Source organism: Sminthopsis crassicaudata, chromosome 3 (assembly GCF_048593235.1).
Source record: "Sminthopsis crassicaudata isolate SCR6 chromosome 3, ASM4859323v1, whole genome shotgun sequence".
In the NCBI taxonomy this organism is placed as follows: Eukaryota; Metazoa; Chordata; class Mammalia; order Dasyuromorphia; family Dasyuridae; genus Sminthopsis; species Sminthopsis crassicaudata.
Window position 1 is genome coordinate 568,214,059 of NC_133619.1, and position 20,670 is coordinate 568,234,728.

General features: G+C 38.2%; 1 protein-coding gene across 5 annotated transcripts in view; it reads left to right on the forward strand.

Annotated features, from left to right (window-relative positions):
- RNASEH2B (ribonuclease H2 subunit B) overlaps positions 1-20,670 on the forward strand; it is a 168,577-nt gene that overhangs the window by 66,710 nt on the left and 81,197 nt on the right. For 3 of the 5 annotated variants that reach the window (XR_012488451.1, XR_012488452.1, XM_074304777.1), the window contains exon 1: positions 14,835-15,088. The exons of 1 other annotated variant lie outside the window; for it this stretch is intronic. Coding sequence is in view for 2 of the 4 variants with exons in the window: in XM_074304777.1 (XP_074160878.1) it covers positions 15,025-15,088 (64 nt within the window). In the remaining 2 variants the exon portion in view is untranslated. Of the gene's footprint in view, positions 1-14,834; positions 15,089-20,670 lie in introns of those variants that run through there. One more of the 5 variants, XM_074304775.1, reaches the window with a different exon arrangement.

Genomic DNA, 20,670 nt, shown 5'->3' on the forward strand with positions numbered 1-20,670 from the left:
CTATTAAAAAGAAACATTGCTATTTTCACCTGAAAAAGTTCTTCATGGTTTCTGAGATCTACAGGGAAAATGTACCACGATCCTTTGGAAAGCCTTAGAACATGAAAGGATTATATATTAAGTAGCTCTTATTTATGAAGATTTTGATTATTATTCAGTAGCATTAGAAAAAAAAAAATCCTTCCTAGCAGGGGTGGTAGCAGATTCACAAAAGTGCTTTTCCAATATGTTTTGTTAAGCTTCAATTTCAGCATGGGTGTCAGAGGGGCTTCATGAGCAAAGCTGGATGAGTATAATTTGACTCGTCATCTCTTTGCAGCTTCAACACTGGATCAGGTCTCTATGACATTAGAAATAACATCAGAAAAATGCTTGCATATAAAGAATACTTCTCAGGGTGTGGGAAAGTAAGGATAAAAAAGGAAAATCAAGCAACCATGAAAACAAAAGTCATTAATAAAAATCTTACAAAAACAAATAGCGTAAGAATATTCTACCTTTCTAGCTTGAAAGACTAGTCTTTAAAAAACAAAAAACAAAACAAAAACAAAACAAAACAAAACAAAAAAAAAACAGCAAGGTTGCCTTTGTCATGGTTTACCATATTTCTTTAGCCACATCCAAACCTATACATATTGTTTGTAACATATTACAAATAGATTTAAATTCAGAATAAGTAAAAAAGAAATCTTTTCACTTTTTCTTTTGCTCCAAACAAGTGCATCCTTATTCCCAGATAGTAAATATATTCTAAATAAATCTGAACATAAATTCGACCCTGGGTTCCTACTTCAACTTCAGTGTTTTACTACAGGCAGAATTGCTGAACCAATTCCCACTCATATTTTTTAATCTTTCCTTGAACCTAAGCCAGGTTTTAAATAAATAGAAACAGGCTTTGACTATTCCTATCCAAAAGGCAAATGATAAAGAATCTGTTTCAGACTTTAAGCTGGTCACTTTTTAGTCAATTATTGCCAAAGCTGTAGAATAAGTGCTGCTGTCTTTAAGCTTAATGCTACCCTTTCACATTCTAAATCAATTTAAAATCTTTCTCTTAATCTGTTTGGTTTTTTTCCCAACTCTACTGAGAGGGATGCTTCATTGCCAATTCTTCATCTTTGGTATGATGTTCTTGATAAAGTTTAAAAAAGGGGCTCATTCTTGATTTGCCTGGTGGCTTTGATACTAATTTTTTTAGAATGTGCCTCTTGTTTGAACTGAAAATAAAGAAATTGAAGGCATTGAGAGAGAGAGAGAGAGAGAGAGAGAGAGAGAGAGAGAGAGAGAGAGAGAGAGAGAGAGAGAGAGAGAGAGAGAGAGAGAGAGAGAGATTCTCTTATCTATGTTTAAGCTATTGTAGTTTTTAGCATAGATATTGGTTCTTTGATAAACTGTTCCCTAAAGTCTTTGGGGACTTCATTCTTGATGATTTTTCAATTTTTCCCAATTGCATACGAAAACAATGTTAACCTTTATTTTTTTTTTAATTTTGAGTTCTAAATACTCTTTTTACTTCCCTCCTTCCATGCTCTCATTAAAAAGGCAAACAATTTTATATATGTTATACCTGTATGGTTATTCAAAACATATTTCCATATTAATCATACTGTAAGGAAAAAAAACAAAAACAAGAAAAATAAAGTTTAGAAAATGTTTGTTTAGATTTACATTCCAACTCCACCAGTTCTTTCTCTGAGGGTAGATAGCATTTTTCAGATGACAATGATTTCAAATCTGTATTTTAACAACATAATCCTCCTATGATGCTGATCACATATTTAATTAACTCTTTCTACAGAGGACAATAAGTCAGCCTCTAATTCAGGAGTTCTTTAATTTTCCTGTCATGGATACTTTAAAAAATCTGATAATTTCTATAGATTCCTTTTGTAAATGATGTTTTTAAATATATAAAATAAAATATATTGGACTACAATATAAACAAAAAATAATAATTTTTTTTTGAAAAATAATTGATTGAGATAATAAAGAGAACCAAGAAAAGGAAGAATTTATCTGGCCAATTTATCATTTAGTACCTGGAGATAGGAAATCAATTCTCTAGGTTTGGGCTGGGTCACTGAGACATTTTCTTATCTGGACATTGCCAAAGGGAAGAGCAGGAAATAGTAACAACAAAAAGATGGCATTAAAGCTAGTTCCTGAATAGAAAGTCTGAATTCTCTCAAACCAGTTTTTCAGACTTAAAAGCACAGGCAGGAATGATTAAGTAAGTTAACATCACTTTTGTTTAGTATTTCTTACATTGGGATGATTAATATCTATGATATGAATCAGCACTAAAATATAGGTTCTAAAAAAGGGTACCAGGTCACAGAAGTATCAGATGCATAACATTTTAGAATCTTCCTCACCTAAGTCATTGGAGTAGATTCATTAGATTTTTTTTTAATTCAGGGAATCAGGAAAAACTGAAAATATGTTGCTTCACAGATTCAAAATACCCAGGTTGAATGATTTTTTACCCCAAGACAATTCAGTGAAGAATTATATTTGTTTTCTTTGAGCAAAAGAAAAAGCAGAGTTTAGCACCAAATTAGCAAGAAGAATTAAGAGATAAAGTATATGGCAATCAATTGGATAATAGCCAAACAAAAGGTGGCTTATGTATTAATGAAGTATTATCACACAGTAAAAAATAATAATAATATTTAAGGAGAGAAATACATGAAGAGTTACATAAACTGGTACTGAATGAAATAAACAAAATGGAGAGAACAATAGATATCATGATCATAATAATGTAAGTGAAACTAACTAAAGGCATAAAAATTCTAATTAAATGTAATGACTAATCTTGGTCCCCAGGAACAGATAAGAAATACACTAGATCTAAAGTACACTATCTAATTCAAGGTGCATCTTTTTAGAAAAGGCAATGAACGGATAGAGAATGTCTGGAAAAAAGACACTAAAAAGAGGTCCCTGAGTTCAGACTTTCTGAAGGGTCATTTGAAGGAACTGGGGAGTGGAGAAGAGATGAATAGGGGGAAAGAGTTTTTGAAAATAGTTCTCAGGCCTTCTTCCCAACTCTAACATATTTATTAAACACTAAGGAATATTTTAGTTTAAGTTTATTTACTCTTAAGTTTACTTGAAAGTAAAACTATTTAATTATTGTATAACTTGGAGAAGTTGGGGAGGCTTGATATCAGAAGGACTTGAGTTTATGTTCTAAGTCTATACAAAAGCTGTGCAGGCATGGTTAAGCAATTTAAGACCCCTATTTCTGTTGAGGTTACTACCATTCTTTCAGTCCCCCAGGTTTGTAATATCAATTAATAATATAATAACATGTAATATCCTCCCCTTCATCTTTCTCCATCCCAAACCATCATATTGTCAAGTGTGATTCTACCAATCCATCTCTTTTTCTTCACTTACAGGCTCCTACACTAAATTAGGTCCCCATCATCTCTTCCTTAGACAGTTAAAATAGTTTCTCAATTGGTCTTTTTACCTCAAGGAAGGTCCCTCCTTCACTGTGAACAAGAGGCCCACTATTTTTGACACCACTTAATGCCATTGTTGACAATTATCAAACAATTAGGTCCCAAAGATCAGGGAGTAGCAGCCTCCTGCAAACTCACTGATTTTGCTTCTAGCACAGCCTTTCCCCTACTTAGCCTCTAGTCATGAGCCTGGGAAGCAATCTCCCTGGAGAAAGGGACTGGTATTTCCACCAATTAATGGCCAATTGCCCTGTATAGGAGAGGGAAATCTACTACCAATAGCTATGTTTTAGACACAGGTGTGAAAACTTCCTCTACAAATGCAAATCTGTAACATATTCTTAACATAGGGTCATTGAAAGTTGTTTGGGAGACTGAAAGATTGACCCAATATCTTATATGACAAAAGTAGTACTTCAACGCTAGTCTTACAGACCCCAAGGATTCCCTTCTATTATGCTGTGTCTACTGGACTCCTTAAAGATTATTAAAAATAGATATTATTGGTGAAAAGCTATCAGGAAAGAATAAATGAAAATCGATGCCTAAGTATGTTTGGAAAAGAATAGCATCAACAGCAAGAAATAAAATAGAAATTTATATATAAAAGAATCCATGCCTGTTGGGAAATGACATGTTTAAAATTAGTGCAAAATAAACACACTCGTAAGTGCTGCATAGTTGCCAAAGACCACAAAAAGACAAGTGGAAGAGAGTAGGCTTTAAATTACTAAAATCCTGAGAAGTCTGTGCTTTTTACTTAGTCTGAGTCTGTTGTGTCAGCTATGAGTAAATGGGCAAGGGCTTTCACATGACAGTTCTCTTACTGTGGCAAAATTATTTTGGGCAAAACCTCTACCTTCTGATGTAAATCCTGGAACTTAAAAGGAATAAAACAGTAAAGTGAATACAGAGGAATAAAAACATTACCACCACACCAGTCTGCCCCTATCCCCAGCAACCTTGAGTTTGTCTATTCAGCATAAAGTGGAACAAAATATCTGGCTTATTTGACCAAGGGAAACAGCCAATCCAAATAATTTAGGCTAAAGGGAAAATAGAATCATGGCACTTGAGAGCTGAAAGAGTTCTTAGAGATCATTTTGATGTAGTCAAAAGAACTCAATCTAAATCCAGATTCAGACATTTAGTAGCTGAGTAACTATAGGGAAGTTACTTGACCTCAGTTTCCTCAAATATAAAATGGGGATAATAATAGCTCAGTGTTTTTATGAGAATCAAATGATTTAATAATTGTCAAGGGCCTGGCACAAAGTAGGAGCTATGTTAGGCTATTGGTTGTTATTTTTAAAGTACCTTAGCAACATGAATAATTATGATCTAATTCTCATCTTTTCTGTAACATTTAAGCCTTGTTCCTCATTCTGGACCATGTCGTGGCCATTATTCCTCAATAACCTTTTTTCCTTCAACATCCAGTAGAAATGGAATATGATGATATAATCTCTCATTAGCTTATAATTTACTGATGTTTAGATTTTTATATCAACTTGTTCAACAAATTCAGGAATTGATAATCTCACTGTGGACTGACCAGAGCAGAGCAATGTCCTTTAGAAAGGGCATCAATAATTTGGAGCATATTTATACTAGACTATAGGTGAAAAGAGAAGTAGTATTAATGATAGACTCCCCTAGAGAGTCTTGGTCTTTCCTTCAGGCACGTATAATCTACTATGCCTAGTGCCAACCCACATGTATGCCTGGGAAGCTTGCCTCTAGAAATTTATAATAACATAACGGAAACTCTGTCCCTGATTCAGAGCATACACGATTATTTTGTGACCATTTTCTGTCCCTTTATCGTGTGGAAAATAAAGCTTTTTAATTGGCTACTGAGCAGGAACTGAGAGTGCCCAAAAATACTTCTCTGGAGTAACCCCTCTGAATTTTTTATGGAATAATTGAAGAATTGTTATAAGCCTCTGGATGAAAACAGGCAGCACCAGTGTAGAAGCAGCTGCTATAAGCTATCCTTCTCTCTCTGCCTAAGGCCAACGCACATGCATCACTGAACAAATACCACAGCTTTTTCTTCAGTCCCAAGTTGTGTTTCTTCTTTCTGACTCTTAAGATTAGAGGTAAGATTCAGTCTTATGATTGAAGATGAAATAGATCACAAATTTCTGGGATTCAGCAGGTTAGAACCACCACCAGAGGTCCAGTAGCCAAGCCTATAAAGAAAAAAGCCTGGAATACTGACCAATTGAACCCTGCATAGCAGTACATCAAGCCAGCAGCCAAATTACCATGTATTACAAGCAAAGGAGCAACTTGCTCATTCATTGCACGCTGCACTGGAAGTAAATTTGGGGAGGAATGCTTGTAGCAGTCACTTTAAGTTTGAACCCATATTCCCAAGGGACCAAGGTGAAAGAGAGGAGAGACTATGTTCCTCTTTAAAAGAGGAGAGACCCACATGTACAAAAATGTTTGTGGCAGTGCTTTTTGTAGTGATAAAGAACTGGAAACTGAATGGATGCCCATCAGTTGGAGAATGGCTGAATAAGTTATTACATATGAATGCATTGGAATACTATTGTTCTATAAGAAATGATCAGGAGTCCCAGAGAGAGGACTGTGGGAACTGAGTATGGATCACCATAACATTCTTATTCTTTTTGATATTTGTTTGCATTTTGCTTTCTTATCCATTTTCTTTCTTTTTTGATCTGATCTTTCTTTTGCAGCAAGATAATTGTACAAATATATATATATATATATATATATAGGATTTAACATATATTTTAAGATGCATAACATATATTGGATTACTTGCCATCTAGGGGTTAGGGTGGGGGGAAGGAGGGTGAAAATTTAGAACACAAGACTACGCAAGGATCAATGCTGAAAAATTAACCATGCATATGTTTTGGAAATTGTGATGTTCTGTTCCCTAAATTGTAATCATTCTCTTGGAGCAGATTTCTTGGGGAGCTTCTGGAGGCAGCCTTAGTTTTAGTTCAGTTCAATAATCCCAAATCCAGCCACGAGTTAAAGTCCTTTACTGTCTCTTTCCAAATCTTATCTCCTTCACTTGGGGCTAGGCTAGTTTTCTGGAGGCCTTCCTCTTTCCTTGGTTCCCCAGAGCTCTTGTCCGAATCTCTCCAGCCAGCACAACAGTGGAAATGGGAATGAATCTTGAATCTTCCTCCCAGAGCGTGGGCTTGTGGGTTTCTGCTTTGTGAATCTCCTGGAAGTCAATGCTAGTTGTGAATCTCCCAAAGTCTTAAGAGCAGGCTTTTCCTTTCCTCCTTATATAGCTCTGTAAAGGTGTGAAGTCTAATGTGTGAACCAATGAGTGAACTCCTTTAAAGGTATGAACTTTAAAAGTATGAACTAAGTACATTACCTTGTCTCAAGTTCTGACCCATAACATCTCCTTGTAGGATCAGATCAATCATACTGATTTAGATAATTATTGTATCTATTCATTCCAGTGACTTAGCACCTTGTAAGAATCCTAACAGAAAATAAAAAGCTTTAATAAAAAATTAAAAAAAAAAAAAAAGAGTATTATCTGTAGTAGCTGAACAGTCCTGAGATATCAAGGATAAAGTCAAAAGGTAAACTCCAGGATATCTGAAATAAATTTTACCTTCTCACAATTTTGCTTGCCCCAAAAAATAAACATAAAAAATAAATAAAAGAGGAGGGATATATTTGAATTTTTGTTTTTGCTGTCTTCTCAGCAAATATTACTTTATAAAAGCTAATTAATATCAATTGCATATTAGTGAAATATCACTTGGTCAAGTGATATTGGATTGAACTAATTGATTCTATACTAATCACTGGCATTGAATTTGGGGGAATACACTGAGATGTGGGTTCAAAGAGAACTTTAGAGTTATTCCTAGAAGTATGAGGGGAAAAGAAGCCTTGCTTGGGGGGACTCATCCTGCCTGTGGAGTTGAGGCTGGAAGAATAAATCCCAGAGCCTTTAAATGCTCTTTAGATTAAAACAAGCACCCTCTCCATGACCTTTTCCCACTTAGACTCCATTTAATGTGTTTATGCCACTCATACATTTTAATGTATAATTTTATATTTGCTATTCTTCTATGTGTCATATACCCTTACAAGACTGAAAGATCTAAAAGGGCAGAGATCTTGCCTTATATAAACTTCATCTCTCTCAGTGCAGTGCCCTGCATAATATAAATTTAATAAACATTTGTTAAAAGTAATTAAACACTATTTGTGTCTGACCTGTGGCAGAACATTCCAAGCTTGTACTTGTACAATCATTACTACTAACATAGTAATGTTATTTTGGTTCTCTTTGAAAACAAGGGCAACAACCAACTAAGTAACCCATCAATTGAGTTCAATTAAAATGACAAATGAACCTTTTCCTATTCTCCTACTCTCCATTTTGTAGATTCTGTTATGTAAGCTGCCCCTGAACCTCTAACATTTGTTTGTCTCTTCTGTGAATGTAAAAACAGGTTCTCTTTCTTTTTCTGAAAGAAGTACTCACATATGCTTTTAATGACTTGTAAAAGAGAAAAAACATTTTCCTAATCTTAGTTCATGTTCTTTCTGCTTTGATCACCATTAAGGACAAGGAAAGGTTATTTGATTCTGGCCTGCTTTTATCTCTAGTTCCTGGGTTGGTTCCCCCCTCCCCAACTCCCATGCCCCTAGAAAGTGAACATCTACTACTTCAGGCACTTAAAAATTCTCCTAGAAAATTTCTGACTAGGGATAGTAAAGTTGCTAGTATTTCCTCACTCCTCAAAGACAAATTGGAGATTCACTTACGTGCTTCTTCTCAAATGATTAGTGTGCTTTTTAAAATTCACTTCATTAAGCTAGTTGAAGAAAAATATATTAGCAATATACTGTTTTAGGCACAAGTGTCAGAAACACTTTTTAAAAATTAATGTATAGTACAATTGTTCTAAATCTGTGCATACTAGGATTTCAATATGTGTATAGATTTAAGATAGAGGCACCTATGTGAAAGATACAATTGAAAGTTATATTGACTCAGTGACCCATTGTTCCCAGATCTACTTGTCAGTCCATGAAGGATTTGGTATTGTCCAGCATGTAGCTTTGTATAACCTGCACCAAATCACTCCCTACCTATTTGTACCTGGTAGTTGTCACATACCTGATACCTTGAGGAGGAAAGAAGATGCAATGGCCCATCCCTTTTTGCTGATGTGGACCTATCTGAATTGTCTTTATCTTGTTTCAGGAGTTACCAATAAAAACTGGTTCAGTCTTGAAACCCTTGTTGATCTCTATAGACATCAGCCTATCAATGTGATCAATATGTTGCTTTCCATGTACTTTTAATAATTTGTCCTGAATGTTGCCTCTTTAATCAAGAGTGAACCTGAACAAAGACCTTTCTTTTTAACAATGGCAGAGGTCTGGTTTTCTGCCTCCACCACATGGATGGGAGCAGCCTTTTCCATTGGTCACGTAGCCGAAGTCAGTTACATCACTGAAACTATTACAATGGGAAAATCTCACCCTCTTTTTCCAGCTACCTAGGAGAGCGAAGGGCTTGTACACCTATAAAATGGGAACCAAGAACTAATCTAAGTGGAGGGTAATGGGGAGAGGCTATTTCCTGCCTCCTGTTAGACTCCACAGCCTCTAAGAAACAGTTTGGAGTTTAATATTGTAGTGTTTGTCCTTTTTGGTACTAGACACAGGAAGTAGAGTCCTCAGAACCATAAGCTTGAGCAATGAGGATTCTTCCTGGAGGCTATTGCCAGCTCATCAGAGAAGCTCTGAGAAGCTAGGGTGCTAGAACTTGAGTTCATTAAAGGTTACAGTTGGAATTTAGTGAGACTATGCTATATGTAATTACGGAGTTAAACTGTGAATTGAATCCCTCTCCTCTTCCCAGATACTGAAGTGTTATTCATATATGAGAGAGGAAGCAAATTATTTCCCTATATATTTGTGGGTAGGGATTGCATACTTGTTCTTATTATACTTCTGAAGTATTAATCTGACTAAATGATTAAATGGAACTGGGAGCTTGAGCTAATGACAGAGATTAGATTTCCCCCACCCCACCCCACCCTTTTAAGTGGTCACAGAGTCCTGAAGAGTTGAAATGGAACATACCTTGATCTTTAGGCAGCAGGGGCCAGGACAGTCTTTGTTACACAAACTTTTTGAGTTTAGAGAGAAAAATATCCAAACTGACATAGGCATCCCACACCTCTGGGCAGCTTTCTCCCATGAGACAATTTGAGATAGCACTTATTGGTCTCCTAAACAAAGAAATGGCATAGAATGTTAATGTATAATTTGGGACTAACATCCTACTCCAGCTAATAGAACAATTATCACTCAAAACTCTTCTGAAACTAATCAAATCTTTCTTAGACCCTTTCTCCCCTCTCCCCACCTTGATTGAAAGAGCTTCCACCCTAATCCCGTTTTATTAGAAAATAGGACACACACTGCCCTCAGGTGGGTTTTAGCACCAGTCAATCTAGTCAGAAGGAAACTTCTTAACTAGACAAAAATGCTTTCTGTTCCAAATTTGGTTAGCACTCTTATTCCTTTGTCTTCAGACCTTATTTTTTTTTTTTTTTCTGACCTTCTACATACTTTCCTAAAGAGAAAAGTCTGGAAAATATTTTAGGCTGAAGAAATATCTATTTCTTAATATGTTTAGTTGGATTATAAAGAAGGTACGAATATGCACCCACAAGTTGTTGCTTTTAGCTTTAACTTCTGGGGCCAAGAAGAACAAGTCTAATCCTTCCCCTACTTGACAGCCCTTCAAACATTTGAGGACAGCTACTATGTCCCCTCCAGGTCTTCTCCTTTCCAGGCTAAACATCCCTACTGCCTTCAATTAATCCTCTGGTGGCATTGCCTCAAAGCTCTCCACAATCCTTTCTGCCTGAATCTATCTGTATGCTTTCCAATTCATACAAAGACCTTCCTAAAGATAGGGAATGGAAGGATCTACTTTTTATTGGGGGGGAAATTAAAGCCAACTTTCTTGATATTGGTTATAATCATTTCTTTGATTAAAATCAGCTCCAGCTGCTTTTTTTTAAACTAATGATTATTTTTGTGATGATACAGAAATACACTGGAATGAGTTTTGTTTAAAAAAAAAACAACAAAAGCTGCCTACATCCAGAGCCTTAGCAGAGATGCCTGCTGTTATGACTACTGACTAGGGTTGCAACAAACGCCTACCCTTCAAGACAACTAGAAATGTCAAAATGAAATTTTACAAATGTTTTTATTACAATAAGGGCAACTGACTGGCTGAAGTCAATTGCTCTCTGCAGGGCAGGTCTCTTGGGAGTATTCACAATCTTAGATTTCTCATGCTCCTTCTGGGTGTTTCTCAGGCTCTCAAAGGATCCAGCAGCTCATCTCACTTCTGCTTGCAATGACAGGAAAGGGGGAAAGTATAAAAACAAAGGAATGTATGAAACTTGGATTCCTCAGAAACAGTAGATGGAAAAGGATGATGGTAGAAGATTCTGTAATTTTGATCAAAGATACCTTTTTAATTATTGGGCATTGATCTCATTAAAAAAAAAAAAAAAGTGTTTTTAGAGTATTCTTCTGTTACAACATAGTGAGCTCTAGGAATAAGGTATGAGATATATATTTTCTATGTCTTTTCCAGATTAAATCCTCCCTTGTGACAAAGAAAAACAATGACATCAAACATTCAATTGATTGACCATGTCTGGCAATATATACAACATTCTGCTTCACTAGATCCCCACTTTCTTACTGTAAGGAAAGATGTATGTTTCTTCATTTGTCTTTTAGGACATCTATTAGTCATACTGTTAGTGAGAGTTTGGCTTTCCATCAGTGATTTCTTTATTCACATTGTTGTACTTGAGTATATTTTTCTGTTGGTCCTACTTCATTTATAATCCATCAAGCAACTCTCTATTGCTTTTTTGAAAACCCACAGCTTGGATTGCTCAGAGACTGGTGTTCCAAGATTTTTATCCATGCATCATTGTTCAGAGAACATTTACATATTGGTTCTGTGCAAGGAGCATTTGGGGATTATTAAATGTACTTTACAACTTCCCAATTACAATCTACTCAAATATCTTCCTCCTGTTTAGTTCGGGTCCAAATTACTTCCCATCGACAGCATATTTGCCTACCCCCAAATATATGTACTGGTATTTTACCTCAATGGACTGGCCACCCAACACCTTGGATCATTCGGTAACAGACATGTTCCATTCAATTATTTTTGGTATATAGATGGTTAGTTAGTTGGATCTCTTTTGAATAATCACAGTTTTTATTGGGCATTTCCTATAATGTCTTAAGTAAGGAGGAGGGCCTCACCATCTAAAGGAATTTCTTTCAATTTGGATGCAGCATAGGAAATTCTACATGATATACATATAAATATATATAATATATGTATATATATATATATATCCTTGTTATAGACATCCTTAATATTAGTAATCAGAGGATCATTAGACAAAATAATTGTGATCACATTTATCAAAAAATCTTATAGGCATTCAACATTTGGATACTTGATTTATAGGCTTTTTTTTTTTTTTGGTACTCTGTTCATCTATATTCCCTGCCAATGTGTTCTATTAAGAAATATCTCTCTTCTAAACCTGGAACATACAATCCCATAAATACAGCATCAACAAGAAAGTAGATATACATAGACAGCACAAGTTCCAAAGCACTAACAGAGAAGACAATCATGGAGGACAACTCTCCTCCAAATCTGCCGGGTCCAAGCAAATAGAACAAGGACCTTGTAAAGCAAGCCTTTGCCCTCAGAATTAGCCTCTCTTCCCCAACCTTTTACCTGGTAAAAGATCAAATGTTCTTTGTCATTTATCTCCTAGCTTATTGTGACTAACCAATAAATTTCTTTAATTTCCAACTTTGTAGACCAGGGAATAATTCATACAATGATCTTTTCCCCAATAATTACAAAACAGCTTCAGTGTTCAAGGCTTACTTCTGAATATTTTTTATTTGTCCATTTAAATGAGGGGGCTGGGAAGAGTACAAAGCAGTTCTTTGACCAGGAGTCAAGGTCATATCTTTTTGCATTACTTCTGATGAATTCCTGGTTTTTCTACAAGCAAGTACAGTCATTTAAGGTTTGGATAAGGCTAATGAGATTTATGCCCACACTCTTACCGAGGCATGAAGATTCTGAGTAATCTCTAAGTCATTGGTCTCTTTTACTTCTCAAACTTGAGCTATACACACACACACACACACACACACACACACACACACACACACACACACACACACACACACACACACACACACACACACGATTTTCCCTTTCCAGTGATAACAGTGTATATAAGATTAAAAATTGAGTTTGGAGGCTCTTGTCCTGTTTTCCAGACCTCTTCTATCTTTTCATCTTCTGAAACAGATGTTGGCATGAAAATCACAATTATTTTCAGTGGTCTTTTTACTTACGCTCATCATGAGTATTGCACAGTGGAATGAGTAGGTGTCCAGAGCGGAGATAATTCTTTTTGCTTTTGAGTACATGATAAAACCAACTTTACTGATTCTTTTATTTTCCCTTCCAAAGAGGACCTATGTGCCAGTCTTTCATTTAGCAGTTATTTCAAACTGCTTGTCTCACAGTACTGTGAGGGGAAGTAGGACACTGAAGCTCACAAGTTTAACTGACTTTTCCCAAAGAAACTTCCTCTTCTGCACTTCCCAGGCCTTGAGAAATTAACCAATTGTGCACATGGCTCAGAAACTGCTTTTGTTTTTAGTAATGTGTTCTGTCCTTAGTAGGTGCTTAACAAATGCCTTTTGAACCGAATTAAATTGATTCTAGGAACTTCAGAACTTTTTTTTTTTTTCTGAAGCTAGTGAAAAGTCTTGTAATCTCTGCTCCTAAGGGAAACCCAAGGTCAATTGAGTTCAGGAGTTCTGAGCTCCAAAACCCATGACTAAATCTAGTATCAATGTAATGTTCCCCCCTGGCAGAAAGCCTCAGGATGCCCAAGAAAGGGCAAACAACCCCAGGTGAAACAAAGAAACAAAGCAGGTGAAAGTTTTCTTTTTTTTTCTTGGAGGTCTAGTCTCAAAAACAAAGCAAAATATTAGTAAATCTGGTGAAGCCTGTGGACCCCTTCTCGGAATATTTGTTGGGGGTTACAAAGAAAATCAGTTCCGAAGAAGTTAATATAGAGAACTATAACTGCATACACAAATGTATTTTATATATACCTACACATATACACAAATATATAACTATATACGTTTTTAAAGTTCACAGGACTGAAGAACTCAAACATAATCTGTATATATGTAACATAAAATATATGTGTGTACACATAAACACGTATCCATACAGCACACACACAAAGTTCATGGACCCCAGGTTGAGAACTCTTGCTTAAGGGTATAAAACCTTCATACCCACGCGTCCGTGTGCATATATACATATGTATGTGTGCATGTCAGGATGTACAGTGTGCCACCCAGTTATCAGACTCTTCCTGACCCGGTGGGGTTTTCATGAGCTGGAGTGGAATGACGCCGGCCTGGACAGGGCCACCACCTCACTTTTCTCCCCCAGCAGCGAGTAGTACAGATCCGGAGGAGGGCGATGATGGCTCCGGACGCAATGGCAGCCCGAGGGCTTTTAGATCCTTATCCAGTCTCAATTAGGCAGAGGCAACACTCATTCAGTGATTCAGGCTGGATAAGAATAAATAGTTAAGTATATGAAGTCACATTTGAACTCGGGTCTGCTAATTCCAGGCCAGAGGCTCTATCTACGGGGTCACTAAACGCCCCCATATACGCGTACTGCGGACGGTGAGGACCCAAACTCTTAGGCTCCCAAACAAGGGGTTCGGAAAACCACGGACTCAGAACCGCAGCACCCCGAGGTTTGCCCGCCTTCTCCAAGTGACCCCGGAACTTGACTTAGCTCCTGGCGGGCGCCAGCTGCCGGCCCGGGCTGGCTTGCTCGCTCATTGCCACCTTGCTCCCCTCGTTAAGGAGCCTGGGGCTCAGCTAGCGGAGCAGCAGGCTGCCGCGCGGCTTCCGGGCCCGGCGGAGCACGCTCCCTCCGCCCGGAGCTCGAGCTTGGCCTCTACCACCTTTGCCAAAGGGAAGGGGTGTAGTAGCGGCTCCTTCCGGCCTTTTTGTTTTCCGTGGAGCTGCAGCTCTACAACTCTTCCCTTAGCTTGGCGCCCAAAAGAAGTACCATAGTTACAAAATCATGAAAATCACATTCTCCGCCCGGTTCGCGCCTAAAACGAGAAGTAACCAAGCCGCTCTCCTCCTCCCGCCCCGCTCCGCCTCCAACTATGGCCCCGCCCCGCGGGGGGGGAGGGACACCGGAATAGATCCTTTCTCCCGCCATTTTTCGATTGCATTCGGTTTATTTCTGGGATCCGCTGACCTAGCCCGGTATCCAGGCCCGCCGGATCAAACCGAAGGCTAATAAGTGCCTCTAGTGTCGGGGAGAGAGCGCCGGGCTGTAAATGAGCTTGAGTCTCCCGGGGAGAAGGTGACTGACATGCTCTCTCACAAGAAAAGGCCGGCCGAAGTTCACTGCGATCAGTGGGTGCTCGTTGCACCAGGTAAAAGACCGAAGCAGTCCTGGCCTCCACCCACGTGGCCGGGGTGGGGAGGAGAGGGAAGAGCGGGCGGGGAAGCGGGAGCACGAGTGCTAGGGTTTGGATCTATCCTATCTCTCCCTCCCCCCCCCCCACTCCCAAGCCCGGCCCCGGCCCCCGCGCGACTGCGCGAGCTTCTCTGGGCGCGCGCACTGCTGCCGGGCTTTCCCTTCCCGGGGATTCGTTTGGAAGTTTCCCGGAAAAGAGGCGGAGCTTCGGCGCTCGGGCACTCGGGAATTCCCGCTCTGCGCTTTTCCAAAGGCTCCCCAAGACTGAGGTTCTCTAGGTGGAGAGTGAGGCTGGGAAGTGGGCAAATACTTTCCCCCAGAGCACGGTCGGATTTCTCAGCCGGCGTCCTGGAAAGACGCACATTTAACGCCCCCCTTCTGACCGTCGTTGCTTTCGTTGGCTTCCCTCTAGAAGGGTTCTGTGCCAGTCACTCAAAAAGCTTTTATTTACTGAAGGCCGTGTGCAAAGCCGTGCGAGGCTGCTGGAGGAGAGGTTCCCTCTGGCGAGACGCAGTGCCTGCCCTCGGGCGGCTAAACTCGGTAGTTATAATTCAGCCCATTTCTTAGATTACCGGAACCTTGGGCGCCATTGCCTCGATTGCATGGGAGCCCCCTTGAAGTAGCCGTTTTTGCGCTAAAATGTTTCCCTGTCCTTGGCGCAGTAACAAGAAGATGAATCGCAGGTGGATCTTAAAACTAGAACTTCAGACGCCCTGTGAACTTCCCTGAAGCTCATTTTTAAATTTCATTTAATCCTAGACACAAGTCCCAGGAGTAAGTAGCCATTTTACAGATGCTGAAACTTGACCCTTAGGGAGGTTAAGCTTCAAGTGCTGAAGTAGGCCCCGACCTCAAGTAGAACAAAAAGGTTTCCTCTGCACGGAGTCAGTCAGTCAGAGAGATGATGGAGCCGTTGTGATCAGAGCTGGAAACCACTGGCACTTCTCCGTTTGCAGAAGAGGAAACCGATCCCTAGAAAGCTTTCATATGCGTGTGTGTGTACATATACCTACATACACGCACATATCAGAATACTTGTTGGGTGCTGTTGAGATATATTTAGTACTTTTAAAAAACAAAAAGGAAGTGAAAAACTGGACTTCTTGATTTCCTTTTGGGGGGGAGGAGAGAAAATGTTTCCTTTCTTTGGCTATAGAAAGGCCTCTGAATAATGCGGATGAAGTGAGAACTTTGTCTTGTTGCTTTTGTGTTTTAAGATTGTGTGTGAGAGATTGCATTTGTCCCGGGTTGCACGTCAAGAAGTGTAGTTGTTGCCTTTCCTCCTGTGACCCCTCTTGCTCTGGCCTGTTAACTCGAACTGGCTGGTTTGGAGATAAGGGAAAAGCCACCCCTCAGCTTTGCCAAGAAGATCCGCGTTTCTGGTGAGGGTTGGAATTGTGTAAAATACCTGGGTTGGGAACGGGCTCAGAGGCGCCTGTCAGCGCCTGGTCCTCCGAGGGCTGGAGTGGAAGGGCGCCGGCTGCTCCGGGGAGAGGAGGAAACTGAAGGCAGGTTTGAGAGTATTGCTCGGAGTCAGAAGTTTTGTTGCTCTTTTCTGCGATGGCAGTTTTAACGGTATAACATTTTATGAGTGCTGCTCACTGTACTTAGTTTAGAGATTGAGCCTCGGTAAGTACCATCTATCCTAGTGTAATTTTAAGTGGGTGATGAAGTAGTTGGCAAATCCCCAGGAAACTGAAACGTTTTATAGGGTAGATGGCAAAAAAAAGTTGGCACCGTAAAGGAACAATCTGACGAAGTTTGTGAGATTATAGAGATTAGAGCTCTGGGGTGCAAAGGAGACAAATTTGTGGATGGCCGAGTGTTTCATATAAAATTGAAGAATTTTATGTAGGCCAAGGCCTCCAAGAACTTCACACTTGAAGAATCCCATCTTTCCTTTTGCATCAGTCACATCAGTTTTAAACATTTTAGTATGGGAACCTCTGATCTGTGGAGCTGAAAGTACATTTGTAATGCCCAAATGTATAACATTTAGGTACAGAAGACTCAGTTTCAGTTTTTAGTCAAAATCTTCCTTTTCTTCCATAGTGAGTAGAGTGAAAAGCCAGAACAATCTAGATTCATGGATCCTCTCTCACATCGTCTGTCCCTGTGACTATGCCTGGATATTAACTTTAGTCCTCTAAATCAGCATTGGCAAAGGATCACGTTGTCCACATTGACTTAGAAAACCACATATTAACGTGTATATTCTGCTATATTTTTATTTTGTTAAAATATCCCATTGGATCTGGCTGTGGCCTCACTTGGAGCCGGGAGCTACCAGTCCGATACACTGACACACACAATTCTCTAAGTTGTGGAAAGGGTGCCCACCAGGAAGTTCCTAGTAGCAAATCTGGTCCCCGTGCTGTCATGCTTTCTTTGGGTCCAGGCATCCGATAAAGTAAACAGACAGATGCAGATCTAGCACCACCAGAGCTTAATATACCCCTTATAGACGAGGCTTTTTCATAGCCCTTTAAAGAGAAAAGAAAAAAAACTTTCTCTAAAGTCACAATTTGATTTATGTTTTAAAGAGCGTTTCAGTTTGATTTGTATTAACTCTTTTGGAAAACTGTTAAAGGAGCAGAAGAGGAAATTTTTGTTGCCAGATCAGAGTTATGTCAGTATTTAAGTAAAACTATTTAATTTTGTCTCCCAGCCCAGCTTTTACTGCCATCTACAGGCTTTTGAGCTCAGTTTTCAGTTACAGAACTAGTGCTTGGGGTAGGACTGAGGTTGAGGATCTGCTAATCACAATTGGAATTTTACATATCCTCTATGTTTATCCTTTACTAATGATTGGCCAAAATAGAGCATTATTAATAATAAATAAATAATAATGCGGCATCTTCTAAGACAAATCCTGGGGAAAGTATGTTAGAGTTTTTCTGTGGATGGGTTATGTGGTAAATTAGCTGAGGAAAGAAAAAGACACTTTTGGCTAACTGGCTATAGCTGCAATGAAATTTATTTTTAAATTGCTGTAAAACTTAATAGAATTACTTTGTTGAATATAGCAGATTGTGCTAATTAATGAAAAATTATATGCAAAGCGTTTATCCTCTCATGAACTAATCAGCCCAGTCCAGTTACTAGGAAATATGGAGACTGAAACTGAAATGTAAATAGAATTAGGAAGAAGCTTATTAGCAGTACAAATATTTAAGTTACTAAAACACAACAAATAGTCATCTGTCTCCATCTTAACCTATAATTTCAAAACAAATCTAAGACTGCTACATAATGTTTCTAATTTTTAAAAACTTTAAATTCACAAAAACTTTTCCTTATCTATAACTCCCTGAAATAAGTATTTGGAGTAGTCTTATCTCCACCTGACAGATGGAAATTAAGGGTAAGTGTCTTATTGTTCGAAAATGTATGCTCCTGGACTCAGTCTCTCAGTCTTGTGTCCTTCCACTGTCAGGCAGAAAATCTAGAGTTTCTGATATTTGGAAGATTCTCCAAGGAGATACCAGAGTCTGTTCCCTAATATGCCACATAAGACCCAGGCAAAGATACAGGATACTCAGGCTTTCAGAAATTTGACTTTAAATAATCTATATGGAGAAGGATAGCAGATGAGTTTCCCATTTCAATATGATTCTGTTTATAGAAAGAAGCAGTTAATACTTTTTGCTTTGAACGGCCCTAAATATTTCCTCCAATTGTCCAGGTCCCGCTGGACAATTTCCAGCTATATATGCCTACCAGCAAATGGATCCGTTTCCATAATGGATTGTCATATCTCTACTAGTAGGAATGTAGCTGTAGTTTTCCATCCTTCTTTGCTATTCTTGCTCCTCTGGAGATAACAGATGTTTGGGTCATGTTTATTATAGCTTCCCCTGGGACCTATCTTCAACTGCTAACAGCTGTAGTTTGTTGGTACAGACCTGAGTATGGAGAGTGAAGCATGAAGCCTCCCTGGGTCATGGGATCCATAGGCTCATCGTGGTTGAGCTGAGAATTTCTCTCATCTTTAGTAAAGATGAAGCCATGGTCCCTTTTAGAATCCATAGAATATTAGGGATAGAAAGTCTAGTCCAATTTGCCTTTTAAAAAAATATACCAACCTGTAAAAATCCATCTCAGAAGAATGGGCTATTTAGAGCAGTACTTAAACATTGGGAGGCATTGGTGAGTGTAACTATTCACTCAGGTCAAATGAGCTAAGTAAATTTGCTAGAGTGAATGGATATGTGTAGTGCATAGCCTTAAAGAAGAATTTTGAAATGAAGTAATTTGGCTTTTAAGGTTGTTGTTATTGTTGTTGTTGTTGTTTTTAACATAAGTTTGTTCTCTTGAAGAGTGCTAAAAACTCAAGCATATTTTTTCAAAGTGAGATAGTTAACGCTTAAGGGAGAGGCAGTGAATATACTCTAGTAAGAATAGCAATGACCTGAGAATAGATTTTGTTATTGGTTAGGTCACTAACCAAAAAGTAAACTGGAACAAATGCTTGCTTAAGTGTCTTTATGCCTCAGTTTTCTATTTGTAAAACTAAATAATAAAAGAACTTCCTTTTTCTCTGGTGTTATGCAAATGACTAGAATAATAAGTATATGAAAGCAAATTTTTGAAAGGATTAAAAAAATTCTGTTGTCTCCCCTGTTCTAATGTTAAATTTTTAGCTAATAGGATTGTTTCACTCAGTATATTTGTATTCCCAGAGCCTAGCACAGTGATAGGCACACAGTAGAAATTTAATAAATAATTGTGGCATAGGGAATAGAATGCCAGAGATGGAGACAGCAAGACTCATTTTTCTTGGGTTCAAATTTGGCCTCAGACTTTTTGCTAGATGTGTCACCCTAGGCAAGCTATTTAACCGGTTGCCTCAGTTTTCTAATCTGTAAAATGAGGTAAAGAAGGAAATGGCAAATCACTTCAATATTTTTGCTGAAAACCTCCCAGAGGGGTCATAAGAGTTGGACACAACTGAACAGCAACAATAATTAGTTGACTAAACTGATAAAATATTTGAAATACATTCTAATTGATAGGCAGTATGGAAGTTAGAAAAAGGTCTGGAATTGTAGTCCAAGGACCTGATTACAGATTTTGAGTTCTGATGCTGACTCTATTTTTAAACTTTACTACTTTGCTACTCTGAGCCTGTTTGTTCAATTCTAAAAGGTGGCCTAGATGACCTCAAAACTCTCATCTCTTAATGCTATGAATCCATCAATCAAATTTTAGAGAAGCTTATTTTCCTTCTTGACTTTTTTTTGGTGAAAACATAGTAATTTTTATTTATTAGTATAATGTATAAATGCAGCCTTTTGATTAAAAAAATCTAAAATACCCCCTTTAAAAATTTACTAATAAATTTACAGTTTGTTGGATAAGAAGTGATACTGTAAACCTACTTAATTTCACACTGATCCTAAAAAGGGCAGTGATCTTGCAGTCAAACATTTTGAATCATAAAGTAGATATGAGTAGTATTCTTGTTCTTTGTAAAAATGTAAATTTTGTGTAAAATATGTCTAAGTGATGAAGGCATTCTTTTGCCTTCAAAGAAAC